Source organism: Fusarium pseudograminearum, chromosome 2 (genome assembly GCF_000303195.2).
Source record: "Fusarium pseudograminearum CS3096 chromosome 2, whole genome shotgun sequence".
Classification (NCBI taxonomy): Eukaryota; Fungi; Ascomycota; class Sordariomycetes; order Hypocreales; family Nectriaceae; genus Fusarium; species Fusarium pseudograminearum.
The window spans coordinates 5,965,350-5,983,994 of NC_031952.1; the positions used below are offsets into that span (position 1 = coordinate 5,965,350).

Below are 18,645 nucleotides of genomic sequence, written 5' to 3' on the forward strand. Positions count from 1 at the left end.
TGATGAGACTGGGACTCGAACCCAGGAGGATTGCTCCACCAGGAAATTGGTGTTAAGGTTAACCTTAACCTGGCGCCATAACCAACTCGGCCATCTCACCAAGTGTTATTGTTGATGGATTATCTCAGTTTTGTCAATATAGACGTAGCGCCATGTCTAAACACGATCTTGCTGTAGACTGTGAGTTGCAAGATACACAATATGGCTTCCTTCGCAAGGAAAACATTATGAACATGGTTTCTATTGCATTTATATTTTAACCAGAGTTGGCCGCTGTCGTGTTAATGATCCTGATGTCAAAATTGAAGACTGACAGAGACATTGCACGGCACGTTAATTGATGCCGTTCCAGGTTCCTGCACACTCCTCAATCCTGTATTATATGCAGTTATCCTTCCCAGTATCCATACACTGGACCTTTGTTCATCTTGTCGATAAGTCCAGTTAGAACCTCTTTGTCGCTGTCGTGTTCTGGTCTAGCTCCATTGCTGGTTGACCTGCGTTTACAACTTCAAGCACCCTTACATCTCCCCAGTGGGGTTTACCGAGCATAACCGCCTAAATCCTCCAATGTCCGCCAGACTTTAGTGGACATTAGACGTATCAGCACTTCGAAATCAGTGGACCTACACTGCCCAAACGTTCCGCCGATACCGCTTGGCCCACTGACACCATCCAGAGACCCATAAGTGCGCAGAAGAAATGCGCGTTTTATTTATCAGATCTTCTTCTCTGTTTATCAGATCCTTTTCCGAGCTCTGACTCGTCTCAACTTAGCCCGTTGTTTGTTGCTGCATGTCATTCATCCATGCTGCGTTGTTTCACTCGTGCTCGTCCGTCATTATCGCTATCACTATTACCACCACGAAGTCTCATTCACTTCTCTCACAAACACAGAGCCATGGCAACTGAGCACAGTCATGGACACGCTCGTGTCCCCAATACTCTTGAGTGGCTAGCCAAGACCAAGAGGGGCGATTACCTTGTTCAAGTAGCATGGCCTCTGTGCTGGGGTGAGGATCGTGTTGCTGCCCAAGATGAAAAGGTCAATCTGGTGTGAGTACAGCCTCAATTGGATCACACTCGCTGAACATCAAGCTAACAACACAGTTATCTTGTCGATGGCAATGCCTATTTCTTTACAGCTGTTGACGTATCTCGTCGCTTGGAATATCTGAATAGCACAAGAACTGTCATTGTAGGCATCGGATACCCTCCCAGTAAATACGTCTATGACTTCCGTCGGGGTCCAGATCTGACCCCATTCGCCGAAGAGTACGACATGCCGCTCGATAGACATGGCAAGCCTCGTACCGACATCTCATTTGGCGAAGCCGAGCAATTCCTCGACTGGATGAAGACTGATGTCATGCCATATGTTGAAAATGAGCTCTTCCCCAAGGCCAATTTACACACCGGTCGCAAGGCCTTGTTCGGCCACTCTTACGGAGGCATCTTCGCTCTCAACACCATGTTCACCGAGCCAGAGCTCTTCAACAGTTTCTTGATCGCCAGTCCCGTCATTTGGTGGAACAAGGACTTTTTGATCCGCAAACCTGAAAAGACTTTCCTCGCTCGCGACAAGCCTGTTGACCCTCCGTTTTCGCTGGCGCTTACATGGGGCACTGGCAAGTCGGAACTGGAAAGGGAACCTCAAGAGACTGACGAGGAGTGGTGGAAGCGACAGAACTGCGCTGAGCACGACGAAATGAGGGAGGCTGCACAAACATTAGCATCGCGATTGGAGAAGAGCCCGAGCGTGAAGAAGATCTGGACACGCGAGTTCGCAGGCGAGGATCATGGAAGTGTGGCGGTGACAGGTCTTCAGCAGAGTCTTATGCAGTTCATTCTTGGCAAGATATAAAGAATAATTAAAGATAGAAACATCAAAGTACAATTTTAAAAGCACATCGCAATCGTCTACTGGGAGGGTTTCATGGTATGGCAAGGTCGTCGTGGCGAGCGAAGTTGAGAATTGACATCCTTGACGGCGACACTTCATTAAAGCGCAATATTGATTGAGCCCTTCAATTGACTTCAATACAATTGAAACTCCGTCCAAGCATTTCAGTCGTGTTTATGAAGCGGGAAAGGCTATGATCAATTCGTAGGTACTGAACCCGCTCACTGCAATCTGAACCGGAAAGCATACTCATCACTCAGCAACATTGTAAAAGCCACAACATCTTCTTTTAACATTAAACACGATCATTTTAAATAATTATAACTAGGCATAACATGCTTTTTAGAGGCCATACATGGTCTCGTCGTTCATTAAGTCTGGGATAGCCCAAAACTGAGTCTTCTTAAAACACGGTACCCTTGGTCTGCTTGATCTTCCTAAGATCATAATTCTTAATCAAGAATAGCGAAATAATGGCAATAGCCATGATTCCGGTGCCTGCGCCCAACATGCGTGCTTGACCGTATCCATAGGCTTTCTGAATGGCAAGGCGCTGAGGGCTACCCATCTCATACGCCAACTGACTATCCAAGTCTCCCGTGATGAGAGCGGCATTCTCTTGAGCGGAAGCTGGAAGGTACTCAAATAGCTTCTCTTCGAAAGTATTGGTCCAGATGGCAGCGGAGATGGTACCACCGACAGCAGCACCAATGTTTCCGGTGACACTCAGAGTGGCGAGAGCGGTAGCGACATACTGATGCTCGACGGCAGCAAGGATACCAACCTGCATACACAGAATAAAAGTAGCACCGGCGATTGAGATAAAGACCTCGCACATGATAAGGTAACCGATAGACTGGCCGGGCTGACGGAAGTGGATCATAAGACCCTGGGCGAAGATGTACAGTGGAATACCGACGCACAGAATCCACTTGAAGCGACCGGTCTTATGCATGGCATAACCAACAATAAAGAGAAGGACGCCAGAGACAATCTCAAAGGTGTTGCTGACGTATCCAGCCTCCGAGGGACGAAGGTTGTTGACGACCTGGAGGAACGAGGTGAAGTAGCTGTTCCAGCAGTAATAAGCGATCATATAAATGAAGTCGAGAAGGCAGACACCGACAACGGTGCGGCTGACGAGAATGTCGAATCGGAGGAAGGGCTTGGGGGCGACAAAGCGCTCGTAGAGGCCGAAGATGGCCAGAAGCACGACTCCGAGGATGATCATGGCAATGATATAAGGTGTCTGCCACCCTTGAGGAGCCATGCTGGCAATGGAGAAGGGGAGGAGGAAGATGACGAGACCGGCAGCGAAAAGGAAAGCACCGGCAGCTAGGCGACAATTAGCAGTCATTCGGACCATTGAGTATAGCTTTCACTTACCATCGAACTCGATGAGACCCCACTTGATGCTCTCCATGACTGATCGGCCACTAGACTCTTGAACAAGAAGACCCTGCTTCTTGGCCTTCTGGAGGTTGTATCTCAAAAGAGCGTAGAGAGGTGCAGCGACGACAGGGAGGACGATGGAGAAGGTACCAAAGCCCCATCGCCACTGGTCGCCGTTGAGGAGGAAAGCCTCAGCGGACTTGGGACCGGCAAAGGCGGTGATCATGTAAGGAGACGAGGTGAAAGCGTAGGCGAGACCTCGGTTCTTGAGCTGTGTGGAATCGGCCGTGATAACGTCGATACTGTAGGTCAGACCGGACCATCCAACCTGCCAGAAGACCTTGAAAAGGTTAGTACATGCAGAGTGCTCTGGGTAGTAGTTAATGACTTACATAGGCAGCGCAGTAGGTAGGGAGGTTCTGGCTGGCAGCCATCATGATCATTCCGATAGTGGCGAAGAGGACCATGAGGAGGAAGCCCTCAGCACGGCCCCAGAGATCGAGAATCTTGGACAGGGGGATGTAGACAGCGGCAGTCATACAGTTGGCGACAACACCGATAATGGGCATGAGAGAGTGAGACTCCCACTCACTGCTTGCGTAGGGGAGCAGAGTGTTGTTGATCTGGCCCTGGAAACCGTTGGTGAGGTAGATCAACCACATGCTAAAAAGAAGTCAGTCCACGAGTCTTCAATTGCGACCAGACAACCAGAAATGTACAAGACGAAGACACCAGCGAGGGCCTTTTTGCTCCAAGCCAACGTGGTAGCCTCAACAGCCTGGACACCATGCTGCGCGTTTTCGGTAACGGCATCGCTGTTGCTTCCATCGTCGGGGAAGACACCAGCCTCCTGGTCCTTCTCATTGATGGATGTGGTGACAGTTACGGGCTGCTCAGCAGCAGTACCCTCTTTGCCCTTGCGCCCGAGGGTGAGCTGGACCTTGTCGAGAACTCCCATGGTGTTCTTGTCTTTTAGGAGGGGGGTATCAATTAAGCTTAAACTTGGGAAGACAAGGAGAGAAAAGAGAGAGCTGCAGCCATGGGGGAAGGGAATGGCAGGTGGTTATACGCCGACAAAACGGAGAAAATAACATAAAAAAGAGGTCCTCTAACAAGGGTGGTTTTCTGGCTAGACTGTAACCAACATGCTCTACTCAGCTCAGCTCAGGATTGACCCATACAAAAACTCCATCAGATAAGATCAGGTCCAAGGTGACTAAAAGAGACTATCGCCCATTCGAATCCACCGAGATCGGTAACATTAGGGAATAAACCGAACCAGAGAACTGAGAAAAACAGAGGCAGAGGCAGAGGCAACGAGAGAGAGATCTCGGGACGCGAGGGTTCCAGTGAATGCAGCCACTTTGTCGTTAGTTCAGGCCTCGAACGCCGAGTAGCCGACTTGTGGGTGGAGATGGCGTGGGCGAAAGCACCAGAAGAGGCATGGACAAGGGGTCACGAAGAGAAAGAAATTTCATAATCTAATCTGATTGATCGATTAGATCGCGTGAGACTTTGCGCTATTTTTTGCTCTTTTTTTTCTCTATAGGCGCAGTTGCCATCAGTTGATCTGTTTCTTGATGGATACAGTTGGAGTGTGATTTATTGGCAACACAAGGCATTAGCAACAACCCATCCATCCATACGTCAGGGATCAAGTTGGTTAATATAGAGGCTTTGCCCACTGTAACCTCCGCTTTTGCAGCGGGTCTGCCTCTGCAGCTTCCAGCACTTCATCTCATCACGTCCTGATCCTTCACCCTTTAGAGGCAATTTCCATTGCTAACTGTAGCATCCTACGACAAGGATTATCATCAGCCGCTTTTCATCACCTTCAACCAACATATCGGAACACTTTGAGGCTAAGAAAACCCTGCATCGTAGCTGGCGACGTTCCGAGCTTGGCACGCTAAGAGTTGCTGCATTCTTCCACTCATCAGTCCAACTGATCATTTCTACCTCTTGGCAAAATACCAACGAGTCCTTGACAACGTAGCTGCTCCATATGGTACTCTGTAGATTGTTCGGTCGTCAGTAGCCCTACAAGCCATTGCCGTATGTGGCCAAGAGTGCATGGCGAGGCTTGATTCTGGGCTCACTTTTTGTAATGACAGCCAACGGACATGCCGCCACAACAGGTCAAGTTTCTTTTCCAGGGGTCCGACCCCAGTGACGGGTTGTGGGAGTAGACAAAGTCGCTCCACCGTCATTCAATTGCGAAAGGACCCCTGAAGAGATGCATCCTTTGCCTAGGCTAGCCATTTGAGCAATTGGTACGAGATCTAAAGTTGCTGCAAGCCCTCGGGGATGAGGAATATTTCCGTCCAAACAAGCTTAAATGAAGGACGTGCAAGCGGCGCATCTTCGTCCAATTCTCGGAACATCAAGTACACTAAAACTAATAGAAACGAAGACGAGGCACCGTATTGAGCAAAGGGTACCCCACGCTAATACGGTGTTACGAGTGACCAAATGGGAATCTTTGGCTGCTCAAGACACATTGCTGCAGCCAACCATTAACCCGAGAGCTCATTCAGCTGGCTCCAGAACCGGAGCAACGAAGGATTTGATCCACAGCTTCTTTGCGATGTTCAAGAAGGGGATCACTTTGTGGCAAGATCAAAGTACATCGTCTATGCGATATGTAGTCTTGAAGCCTTTCTGCTGTGGTTGATCTCACCATCAGATACAACAGATCGGCACTGCAATTGAGGCTTGGCAAACGTCCCAAAGGATTCCTGATCGGCAAGATCGGGTCAGCGCTTGGCCTTCGTCTTGGCAGAGTTATTCCCGTGAAGTTGTGCTGTGTGAATGGCTTCGGCGCTGTGTCATGGTTACGACGTACTGCCAAGAGGCTACATGTACAGACCAACAATATTGTGATTGACAAACTATATACAAAAGGTCGCTAACATCATTTACTCTACCAAAACACCTCATCTATCAACTTTTAATGACATGTCTTCATTATTTACAGCTTGGGCTCAAAGCCAAACGTCGTGCCAGCCACGCGAGGCTTGCCCTGGTTGAAGGGGCAGATCTGGAAGAAGCGCTCACGAGAGATCTTGACAAGGTTGGATCGCTTGTGAGGTAGATCCATCCACTTGTCCTGGTGCAGACCAAAGATCATCTCGTACTTAAGGACACCCTCGCTGGACAGACGAGGCTCACCGACAACATTCTCAGTGCGGTGGTCGTCAAGGAACTCGTAGTGAATCACACTGGGCCACCAAGCCATGACACGGTACTGGCCGCGGAACTTGTCATTGCCGACAAGTGAGTGCCTACCACGATCAAAGTCGCCTGAGGCGTAGTGCTGGCCCATCTTGTCCTCCTTGGCCCAGTACAGCTCAAAGTAGGCAAATGGTATGTCGTTGAAGTAGCCCAGAACGGCGAATTGGTGAGGGTCTTCGTGGATGTTCTTGAGATATGTGCGGTGTTCATCAAGAGTACCAGTCTCCATCCAGCCTGCCGCCACACGGGGGTCGTTCTGCCATGTGTTGAACAGACCCAGGTGCTCGGGGTTCTCGTAGTCGAGAGCGACGAGGTTGAAGTGCTCGTCAAGGGAGGGGATGTAGCGGCTGTAGAAGCAGCTGCCGGCAGCGGGCTTGGGTGTTCGGCGCGGGTGACGCAGAAGAGTAACCTCAGATGTAGGCTCCATGACGTACTCCAGATGAGGTGTCACGTTCAGAGAGTTCCAAGTAGGAAGCCAGATGGGCTGCTGGCCCAACGGAGAGGCGCATCCTTGCCAGAAGGCGCTTCGCGAGACAAGCACCTCGACACCTGTGCTGGGCGCAGGCTCAACACCCTTGGGAGGGGGAGGCATGTTGATGGCCACCATGGAGAGGACGAGAGCCTTGGCCAACTCCTCAGCTCCAGCACCCTCAAGACGGAGACGGAATTGCTCAACGTCAAAGGTGTATGTGAAGAAAGTGTACAAGAACATCCAGGTCTGAGCGAGTGTGGCAGTCTCCTTGTCCCAGCTTAGCGACCAGACGGGACTTCGTCGCGCGCGCGCATACTCGCGATTATCAGAATCGGGAATCTTGTCAGATTCCGCAGTTGGGATTTGGGAAAAGACTAGGCCATCGCCGTGAAGAGCCTTGGGGAATGGCTTGCCATCCTTTGCAGACTCGTCTTTGCGCAGACGATACGACTGCTTTCCCTCGGCAGTGGCCTCGAGATAGTATGTTGTGAGATAAGGCTCAGGCAGCCTAATCTTGATTGGCGACTTTTGCTGGAATGGTTGTGAAGACATTTTGGGTGATTAATTTGCAACTGTTTGTTTGTTTTGGCTGCTATCAGACAGACAATGGGATCTTTTCATCTCCAGATTTTATTTTTGCTACTTATTTATACCCCACTGAACCGGTTTCGGTATTAGGCCCAATCAGATCTGATAAGATCCAAACAATACAGTACAATGTACTTGTGGTTTAAGACCAAGAGCTCCAAGAGACGGCAAACTTGGCCGATGCCGTCCACGAGTGAAGACGCCGATGGCAACAAGGGGAGTCTCTGTATTCTACATAGTAAGTTGGATGGAGACATGATGAGAGCTCGACCCTTGTTCTCGTGGGTCCAAAGATGGTGCCCTGCTTGTGCCGATTACCCGCCAGCCCCCTGCGAGACTGCAGTCATGGTGCCACTGATAGAACGCTAACGCTGCCCGAAGTGGACGATGTATGCGCTAATTAAGGCACTGTCAGGAGCTGTTGTGGGCTCCGAGTTTTTCCATTATTTTGTTGCTTGAGGTCCACTCGTGAAATGTTGACCTGGAAAGATGATTATGAAGATGAGAGGGATTACAGTCGCAATCATTATACGGTTTACTTTTCTGGGTGCTCTAGCTCTCCATTTTTCCACAATAACGACATCTTGGCTGCCCCATTCGTACTGTATCACCGAATGTCATAGAGGTTTTGAAGTTTATACATATTCTTAGCCTAGCTGTGATAGTCTTTCGGGCTGATGACATACACGCCACAATCCTTCGGCACAGTGACCATCTTGGTCCTAAGATTGGCCACTATTGCCAGCCATGGATCAGATAAGATCAGATTGATATACTTTGGGCCATGAGTGACGAGCAATAGTGTTAAAGAAGCAGCATACCGCCCTATGCGCTGAGGTACAGGGTAAGTTTACCATCACCAGAATGACAAAACATCTGTTATCGAGACGCGCCGTAATAGTGAATATGAGAAAATTTTGAGTATTTTATCTGTTACCAATACTTGCTTCTTGAGTTAAAATGTGATATTGGAGTGTTTCTCATGGACGGTGTTGTGACGAGCGGAGGCGCAACACGGAAGCTGGAACATCAACGGTTTAGATTCTCGAGATTTCAACTGTACACGCCTGGCAAAGCAAGACACCCATCTTACACAGAAAGGAAATATCATTACATGGAAGCGAAAGGCGGTCTCTACAGACGCGACTTTGTTTAGGCGATTCTAATTTATCAGGTCGAAAACAACCCAGCGTTGGCCCCCCCTTGGTGTTGAAGTTCATTGAACCAAGGCGTGTGAGAGACACATTGCGACTGAGCAGTAGGACAGGTCGCCTCCAGCAGCCACCATTACCGCACCTTTGACAGGCGCGTAGACACAAGCAGAAGCAATCTCATCCGCTCATGCCTGGATTAAATCGATCGCGACACATCTCATTTAGCAAACGCTATTATCGCGATCGACCGGTACAGCGACGTAAGAGGCTTGTGGTTTCTTGCGACAGCGGGCTCGGAATAGCTTGCAGTGCGGCGACACCAGTGACTACAGACTGTGCATTCTTGGCTGAGGCGCTACAAGCTTACTCTGCCCACAGGGCACCCAGACCAGAAGCCCGTCGCTCCCACCACTGCAAATGCTCAGTATGGCTGCAATTGAACACTGGTATGAGTCGCTCATCGACAGTTTGCATCGTGTTCTGTGCTCGGTGTTTCAATGGACGACAATTGGCTTGCTCTTTGCTCCAGTGGCAGCAATCGCGTATTGAAATCGATGACGGAAAGGCGTAGAGGCTCGTTCGCGGGTACACAGAGGCTTCCATCCTCCAACTACCGATAATTAGCACCGGGAACTCTGAGTTAGCCAAGCCTGCCAAGGTCCAAGCAAGCCACAAAACCAGTCTTCACTAGAAGCAAAAGATGCGGACTGTCACTAGTTTTGGAGCTCTGAATATCTTTGCACCATCTGAGATGTTTCTCAGAGGGCTTTGTCGTTGCAAGTCATGGTGTTGTTGGACAGGATCAATCGTCTCTTGTCTGCTTGAGCTCATGTCACACAAACTGATCATCTCCAAGCTCTCGCGTTAAGCGTCATAGCTCCTGTGAAAAATCTGCTGGATCCATTCTCATCTATAGACCTGCCGATCTCGGTGCTAACTTATGTAGCATCATGCACGATCGCTAAAAAGATGCATCATTTCATGCGACATGTGATGGAGACGACCCTCGTTATCAGATGTGATTGATTAGATTCGTCAAACGGTTCATTCCGTAGCTCTTGCGCCAAAACGACCAGGCCATACGTACTGGAGGGGTGTGTCGGAGGTCCAAGAACAAGGATCTTTAGGGAGCTGTCCCTTTGAGAGCGCCAACCCCGGCTGGGGTTGCATTGCGCCGTTTTTTATCTGATCGGAACAAATTCTCATGGTGGTCCTGGCCATTGAGATCCCTCGGCTTCATCAGATAAACCCTGCGAGAAAAGATCCATCATCGGGTGCATTCTGGCAGGACATAAACACTCTGTTGTAGGGACAGACACTCATCACAGTGTTGCATACCGCCATCTTCCAGCGACTCTACCACCATGGCGCAACACACCTTCAACAGACAGCCACCACCACAAACCTATGGCCTTGTGTCATTCCCAGCACAACATGTCATGCTTGTGGTCTTTAACAGACCCAAAGCTCTCAATTCCATGACCAGCGACGGAGAATATGAGCTTGAAGCTCTCTGGGAGTGGTACGACAACGAGCCCTCCCTCCGATGCGCCATCGTGACAGGCGCCGGGCGTGCATTCTGCGCAGGCATGGACCTCAAGGAATGGAACCAGATCAACCAGCGCAAAAGAGATGGCATACCCGAGAAGCGACCGATGGACCCGCCCACGACGGGATTTGGCGGCCTCTCGCGTAGGAGCGGAAAGAAGCCCATTATTGCTGCTGTCAACGGCTTGGCTATGGGAGGCGGATTCGAGATGATTGCCAACCTCGACCTCATCGTCGCTGCGAAAAGCGCTGTCTTTGCCCTGCCAGAGGCCAAGATTGGTGTTGTCGCTAATGCGGGTTCCCTGCCGAGACTAGCCAGGACCATTGGCCGTCACAGAGCGACCGAGATGGCCCTGACGGGACGGAGCATCAGCACTACAGAAGCCCGCGAGTTTGGCATCCTCAACGCTATAACCGAAGACGCCCCAGCGGACTGCGACGTGCTGGAGCGTCCAGTGGTGAAGAAAGCCCTCGAGTACGCGACTGCCATCATCAGCAACAGTCCCGACAGCGTGATTGCGTCTCGGGCTGGTATCCTTGCTGGCTGGGAACATGGGAGCGCTGAGAATGCAGTGCGTGTGCATCGTCAGACGTGGGACTCTGTCATGGCGGATGGACACAATTTCCATGAGGGCGTGCAGGCCTTTGTGGAGAAGAGGAGCCCGAGATGGGTGGACAGCAAGTTATGATGCAGTTTTACGGCGGTTGAGGCATTTTCTCTCTCTCTCTTTTCTTGTGTATTTTATTCTTACACTTGTTTTGTCCACCTGACAACTAGCATTAGCGGTACTTGAAAGCATTGCAAAGCAAAAATACACCCAGCATTTGAAGCCATAGAGTCACTCAGTCACCCGGACTTGATGGCTTTTTTTGGTGTGACGCCATTTTTTCAGTGGTGTGGAGGGTCTCTTAGCATCATCCTTGTCAATCGGATCAGATAACTCTGTCAACTTATCAATCACCCCACTAATACTAGAAAAGTTCGCCTCGGCTTCATCTAGAACCTTGGACTCCGTTATTCTTCTCATCGAGTCTCCGCCAGTGTGTCGATTATTACTACTCTCCGTATAGCAACGGGACGAAAAAGAACCCTGTTTCTTTGGGCTGCCAGACTACGATGAGAATAGTACAGTGGAGGCCCAACGAGGATGCAAGTCGAGCGGATGTCGAGACAGCCATTGTCACTTTGCAGCTGTCTGATCACTTGCTGCATAAACAAAGAGATCTGGTCACTACCGGAGCTCTGGAAATGTCTTAGAAACCATGTTCTGTGCTGCACGATGGATCTATGCCAACATGCTATACCCCGAGTATAACAACAGCGTCAATCATCAACCCAAGCTCCATGCCGAAGCCACCCACCACTTCTCCCGGTTTCCTTGAACCCACTCCCACTAAGCCCCGTAATGGAGCTTCTTCAAATGTTTAGCCAGCATCTTTCAGCAATCGACTCGCTAGCCCAATTGCGGCATAACCAGGGTCCATCGAGCGTGGGTCATTCACCATCATTTTCATCTCCTCACATCCTCTACCTCGATTCATGAGCGGATCAGTGTCCCGAGATCAGCAAATGGAAGGTGACAAACCCTCCAAAACGGACACCCAGAACACCCTCCGAAGTCGCCCGCGACAAAGGTGCTTCCAGAGAGGGGACCCTGGAATGCAATGGCACTCCTGAAACCACCCTGCTCGAGGGCTTCAAAGGTCCTAGTCCTTGCCTCGTCCCGCGCCGGTCAGACAAGACCCCCCACATGCGCTTTATACGGGATGGAGAAGAGAAAGACATAGAGAAAGTTCTGTTCCGATACGTAATGAGGTTCCTGCATATTGAGGTACTTGACTACAATAATAATAGTGGAGGTGTTCATGTGAAGTCTGGTGATGACTCCAAAGAAGTTGCGAGCGCACATTTGCATCAGCCTCACAAGTCCCATCGCACAATATTCTCAACGACTGGGAAACTCAAGGAACAGCATTTACAAGACATAATACACTAAGACTCTCGTAAAAGAGAGACAAGACCGAATATGACAGAACTTGACTTATCTGCGGAGCCAAATGCGGCGCAAACAAAGAGTGTGCGTCATAACGTACCTGTTCTGCGCAAACACCACGGACAAGATACCCAAGAGCTTGAGATACTACTGTTAGCATGGTCGCTTCTTCTATATCGCCATAACCACGGAAACCATGTCGAGTTCTCATGGGGATTGACCGAGATCGGATCTTCCACATGTCGCACCTTTACACTCAACACTGCCAAACTGCAATGGGATGGCAGTAACTCTGTCGCATCGGAGCTCGAGGTCTTTAAAACATATATACAACAACAGTTACAATCAGAAGTACCATTCAAAAGAGAACAGTACAAGCTCTTCTTCAATGATGAGCCTGCGACAGGTGACTTGGTCAATCAAGTCACCGAAGATGGCGACATTTCAGTGAACTGGGTAAGATGTCCTCTTCTCGATCATTTAAGCATAGACTAACAGGGTATGCAACACAGGGAAATGTCCAAATCCAAGCAACATTAGAAGATGACGCCCTCTGCCTCCGCCCGACCTGGCGCGAACCTCTGGGCGCAGAGTTCCTCGCAAACCACCTCGCCCAAGCTTTCGTCGAAGTCCTCAACACAACCCTCGCCGACCCCGACGCAACACTATCCTCCGTCCTACCACTAGGCAAATTCGACAATTCTGTGATATGGAACTGGAATAAGGACCTTCCCCCGCCAGTGCCAGAGTGTATTCACACTTTGATCTCGGAGCAAGTGAGGTTACGGCCCGATGCCCAGGCCATTTGCTCTTGGGATGGCGACTTGACATATGCGGAGATGGACAATCTGTCTACACTACTCGCGCAACATCTTATTGATCTTGGCGTTAAGAACGGCGACATTGTTCCCCTATGCTTCGAGAAGTCAAGATGGACGACAGTGGGTGTCATGGGCGTCATCAAGGCGGGCGCGGCTTTCGTACTCATGGACCCGAGCCAGCCAATTCAGCGACGACAGGTTATGGCGCAGCAAGTAAAGGCGACACATATTCTCACTTCAAGAGACCAAGCAAAATACGGACCTGAGATCGCGCCCGAGGCAAAGCATGTCATTGTTGATACCGAAACACTCGACTCACTCGCCAAGACCATCGAGGATCCTCCCAGAGAACTGCCTCAGGTGCCACCCGAGTCGCTTCTGTATATCATCTTTACTTCTGGAAGTACCGGAACACCCAAGGGAGTGATGCTCTCTCACGAGACATACACTGCCAGTGCGCTTGCGCGAAGCACAGGGATCGGATACTCGAGTATTTCACGATCGCTCGACTTTACCTCGTATGCCTTTGATGTCAGTATTGACAGTATTCTATGCACGCTTATTCGCGGTGGATGCCTTTGTATTCCCACGGACATGGACCGTGTCAACGATTTGAGTGGCGCGATCCGTCGTCTGAAGGTTAACATGGTCAACATCACACCTTCAGTAGCGCGCATCTTGGATCCCGATATCATCCCATCACTTAACAGTCTTGGTATTGGTGGCGAAGCTTGCTCTGCCGGAGACATCGCTATCTGGGGTCAACATACACGAATTGTAATCGGTTATGGTCCTGCTGAGTGCACCATTGGATGCACCGTCAATCCCAGCGCAGCAGGCAAGCCGTACGTCAGTATGGGTCCTGGTACTGGTGCTTGCATCTGGCTCGTTGACCCCGATGATCATAACAAGCTTGTCCCGGTCGGCGCAGTTGGTGAATTGCTCATTGAGGGCCCTATCGTGGGTCAAGGATATCTCGGAGATCCTGAAAAGACAAAAGAGGCCTTCATTCACGACCCAGACTTCCTCCTCGCCGGCGCAGATGGTATCCCAGGACGACAAGGCCGTCTATACAAGTCAGGCGACTTGGTCCGATACGATCCCGATGGCGAAAACGGCTTCATTTTCGTCGGTCGCAAGGATACCCAGATCAAGCTTCGCGGACAGCGTGTGGAATTGGGCGAGATTGAACACCACATCAAGAACTTGCTTCCTTCGGGTGCTGAAGTTGTCGCTGAGATTATCGCACCGCGAAACCAGAACAAAGAGTCAATGCTTGTGGCTTTTGTTGCCGACCGCGAAGCCAAGGATGAAGGAGATACACGTCAGATTGACTTCCCGCCTCGTTTCCGCGAGGCCCTCGAGGTGCTGAATGACAAGCTCTCCAAGGTGGTGCCTGTGTACATGGTTCCTACTCAGTACATCACCCTCTCCAAGATTCCTTACCTCGTGTCTGGTAAGACGGATCGCAAGTCGCTACGAGCTCTGGGTGCAGAGATCTCTGCCAACATGCAAGCCTCCGCGGCTGTAAACGAGAGCTCTGAGATTCGTGAACCACAGTCTGAGGCTGAGCTGTTCCTGCGCGACTCGTGGTGTCGCTTGCTTGGTCTTGAGAATAAACAAGTTAGCACTACACACAACTTCTTCACATCAGGTGGCGACTCAGTACTTGCTATGAAGCTCGTCCCAATCGTGCGAGACTGGGGCTACACGCTCTCTGTCGCTGACATCTTCAACTACCCAGTCCTTTCCGACATGGCCAATTCTATGCAAAAAGGCGACAGCAGCAAGGGAGTTGATATGCAAATCCCTGAGTTCTCTTTGCTCAAGGATGATATGGATCGTGATGCCTTGTGTACAGAGGCTGCCCAGAATTCTGGATGTGATGTCAGCGCGATTGAGGACATTTATCCTTGTGCGCCCATGCAGGAGATTCATATGGCATTTTACACGCGATCGAAGGAGAATTATGTGGCGCAGCGAATTGCCGACATTCCTGCTTCCAGTTCAATTGACAAGCTGAAGTCGGCTTGGAATGTTGTCTACAAGGAGAGTCCAATCCTTCGCACGCGCATTGTTGAGTTCAAGCAACATGGCTTCATGCAAGTTGTTGTCAACGAAGCTCTGCAATGGGAAGAGATTGACTCCAGCCTAGAGGACTTCATCGAGAAGGACAAGCAGGAGCCCATGTCACCCGGCGCACCCCTCTCTCGATTTGCTATTGTCACCGACAAGGCTCTCGACAAGCGTTACTTCGTATGGACAGCCCACCATGCTATCTACGACGGATGGTCAACAGACCTCATCGTTGAGCATGCACGCGCTGCATACAAGGGCGAGGAAGTCTCTCGACCTGCCCAATTCAAGCACTTCATTCGCTATCTTGCCGAAGACTCGCGTGAATCCTCCAAGGCTTACTGGACGACCCAGCTTGCAGGAGCCACGGGACCTCAATTCCCCTCACTACCATCACGATCCTACATCCCTGACCCTACGTCGTTGACTGAGCGATTCATCAAGCTTGACAAGGCCGCCAAGTCTGACATCACCATTGCTACTGTTATTCGCGCGGCTTGGGCTCTGCTGGCGTCGCAGTACTCAATGAGCGATGATGTTGTTTTCGGAGAGACCTTTATGGGCCGAACCATTCCTCTCCCTGGAGCTGAGTTGATTGAAGGACCTATCCTTGCAACAGTCCCCGTCCGCATTCGCCTTGATCGCACTATAACCGTACAGGAGTTCCTCCGAGCCGTTCAAGAACAAAGCGTCAAGCGCGCTGCCCATGAGCACCTCGGTATCCAGCACATCCGAAGACTCAGCGAAGACGCCCAGATTGCTTGTGAGGTCACCATGGGTCTAGTCGTCCAGCCTCAAGATCCTGATCCTACTGAGACTGAGAACGACGCTCTTCCGTCATTCCGAGGCGGTGATGCCGCCCTCGAAGCTTTGCACTTCAACTCGTATCCTCTGATGTTGGCTGTGTCTATGCAAAAGGCGGGTTTCCGACTCTTGGCAAGCTTTGACTCGGAGCTCTTGAGCCATGTACAAGTCGAGCGCGTGCTGTCGCAGTTTGAAGTTGCGATCAATCAGCTTCGTGGGGATATGTCGCGCTCATTGAACGAACTCACATGCTTGGGCGAGGAGGAACTTGGTCAGATTTGGGAAGCCAACAAGCACGCACCTGTCTCTCCCAAGGATATCTCCAGATTCTTGTCCACCGGCGACAAATACCCCGCTGTCCAATACGTCCCTTGGGTCGTGCAGCCTGGCAACGAGAAGCTTCTCATGCCTCTCGGAAGCACTGGAGAGCTTCTTCTGGAGGGTATCGCATCAGCTGGCGATGATGATGTTGTCGATGCTCCCGAATGGCTCAAGGAGGGTGCGATGGGCTACCCAGGACGACAGGGCAAGCTGGTCCGCACTGGAGATCTCGTCAAGTATACCGACGACATGAGCTTGGTGTTCATCGGTCGCAAAGATGCCATGACCAGCGTAGATGGACGTGTCGTGGACCTCAACGCTACCAACCTTGAGCTCAAGCGACTTCTCCCCAGCAGCGCCAAGGCTGTGAGCAGACTTGTTGTCCCCAAGGGCTCAAGCAGCCAAACACCTGTGGTAGTTGCGTTTGTCCAAGAGACTTCTGCTAAGGATACTCAATCACTCAAGCTGGGCTTTGAAATCAGTGATGCTTCAATACCGCTGTCGCAGGCTGTTTCCGTTGAGCTTGCGACCGCTATAATCGGCCTCAACAAGGCCATGGTTGAGACCCTGCCACCTTATGCAATCCCCTCAATCTGCATTCCCCTCGAAATCCCTGCGGACATCGACAGCATTGCCGAAAACATTACTTTGTCCTTGATAGTAGAGCTACGCAAGTCTTTTGCGTCTCTCAAGAAGACCATCGCAGATACCACCGTGTTGACCACAAAGGAGCGCGTGCTTCGCGCGTCTTGGTCTAAGTTCCTCGGCATTGAAGAGGAGAAGCTTGCGCTTGATGATAACTTCTTCCGCCTGGGCGGTGACTCAATTGTGGCCATGCGCATGGTCTCGGCTCTGCGACAAGAGGGTTACCGTCTCTCTGTCGCCAGTATCTTCCAGAACATGCAGCTTAGAGGCATGGCTGACTCGCTGGTTGAGATCTCTACGGAGAGTGTTGAGACAACCAAGAAGTACACTGCCTTTTCAATGCTGGACACAAAGGATGTCGATAGCTTCCTGGTGAAGGCTATTCAGCCTCAATTGGCAGACCCCAAGTGGAAGATCAAGGACGTTCTACCCGCGACTGGACCACAAGCTGGCGACGTCAAGCAATCTGTTTTCGCGCCACGAAGCTCGGTTCAGTACAACATGCTCTACCTGGATCAGTCAATTGACACCGCGCGCCTGGTCGACAGCTTCCAGTATCTTGTTTCGCAACATGCCATTCTCCGAACAGTGTTTGTTGAGAACGAAGGACAGACTCTGCAGGTCGTCCTTCATGACTTGAAGGTGCCTGTCACGGAGCAGAATGTTGAGGGCTCAATTGACGCCGCTGCCAAGCAGCTCGCTGAATCGGACGTCAACAACAGCACCGACCTTACCCATGGATCCTCATTCATCCGCTTGTTTGTCCTTCGTGGCGAGAGCGAGAATGCTTTCGTCATCCGAATCTCGCACGCTCAGTATGATGGTGTTTCTCTACCCGAGCTCCTCCGCCAACTCGAGCTTCGATACCGTGGCCTAGAGATCCCATCGTCTGAGCCTTTCGAGACCTACATCCAGCATCTTGCCGCCACTAAGTCTCAGAACGTCGAGTTTTGGCGCAAGACTCTACAAGGGTCTTCGTACACTGAGATTGCTCCCGCCGCTGATCCTCAAAAGAAGACCGCCTTCATGACAAAAGATGTAGACATCTCTGGAGCTTCGCCCAACACGACACACGCGATGTTACTCACTGCAGGTTGGGCCAAGGTCCTGTCGCAGCATCTCAACGTCTCTGATGTCACTTTTGGTGGCATTGTGTCCGGTCGCGACATCGATGTCGCTGGTATTGACACCATCATGGGTCCCTGCTACCAATACCAACCTGTTCGAGTCAAGTTCAAGCCCAACTGGACAGCAACAGACCTTTTGGACTCGGTGCGAAGCCAGTCCCTCGAAGGAAGTCAGCGCGCTACACTTAGCTTCCAGGAAGTCCTCAAGGAATGCACGAATTGGCCAGCCGACACTCCCTTCTACGGTTCCTTCACGAACCACCTCAACAAGGAGTTCTTCGACTCCATTCCCTTTGCGGGTACAAAGTGTCGCGTAGACTACTCGATTCCTCACCCCGAGCCTGCGACACCGCCTCGTGTTGTATCATTTTTGGAGGATGGCAGGACGCAGATTGGCATTGAAGCTGACGAGGAGCGTCAGGAGTTCTGGGAGGCTCGATTGGGCGAGTTGGCCAACGTTATTGAGGGCTTTGTCAAGAATCCTCAAGCATTGATCTAAATAATTAGCCGTAGTTCAATTTTTTATGAGTTGTCATTGTTTAAAGGATGAGAATTGTTATTAATAT

General features: G+C 50.8%; 5 protein-coding genes across 5 annotated transcripts; 3 read left to right on the plus strand and 2 right to left on the minus strand.

Moving 5' to 3' along the window:
* Positions 1–901: 901 nt before the first annotated feature.
* Positions 902–1,864, plus strand: FPSE_08337 (uncharacterized protein; the record flags this gene model as incomplete). Its single annotated transcript, XM_009261455.1, has 2 exons — positions 902–1,056; positions 1,111–1,864. 2 exons carry the CDS (start codon positions 902–904, stop codon positions 1,862–1,864), a joined length of 909 nt encoding a protein of 302 aa, XP_009259730.1.
* A 442-nt stretch (positions 1,865–2,306) lies between these two features.
* FPSE_08338 (uncharacterized protein) lies at positions 2,307–4,253 on the minus strand (the record flags this gene model as incomplete). Its single annotated transcript, XM_009261456.1, has 4 exons — positions 2,307–3,238; positions 3,290–3,635; positions 3,688–3,958; positions 4,015–4,253. The coding sequence occupies 4 exons, from the start codon at positions 4,251–4,253 to the stop codon at positions 2,307–2,309; spliced, it is 1,788 nt and encodes a 595-aa protein (XP_009259731.1).
* Positions 4,254–6,266: 2,013 nt separating this feature from the next.
* Positions 6,267–7,553, minus strand: FPSE_08339 (uncharacterized protein; the record flags this gene model as incomplete). The annotated part of the gene is made up of 1 exon (XM_009261457.1): positions 6,267–7,553. The coding sequence occupies one exon, from the start codon at positions 7,551–7,553 to the stop codon at positions 6,267–6,269; it is 1,287 nt and encodes a 428-aa protein (XP_009259732.1).
* Positions 7,554–10,107: 2,554 nt separating this feature from the next.
* On the plus strand, positions 10,108–10,980 carry FPSE_08340 (uncharacterized protein; the record flags this gene model as incomplete). The annotated part of the gene is made up of 1 exon (XM_009261458.1): positions 10,108–10,980. The coding sequence occupies one exon, from the start codon at positions 10,108–10,110 to the stop codon at positions 10,978–10,980; it is 873 nt and encodes a 290-aa protein (XP_009259733.1).
* Positions 10,981–12,318: 1,338 nt separating this feature from the next.
* Positions 12,319–18,578, plus strand: NPS6 (the record flags this gene model as incomplete). The annotated part of the gene is made up of 2 exons (XM_009261459.1): positions 12,319–12,741; positions 12,798–18,578. 2 exons carry the CDS (start codon positions 12,319–12,321, stop codon positions 18,576–18,578), a joined length of 6,204 nt encoding a protein of 2,067 aa, XP_009259734.1.
* Positions 18,579–18,645: the final 67 nt, after the last annotated feature.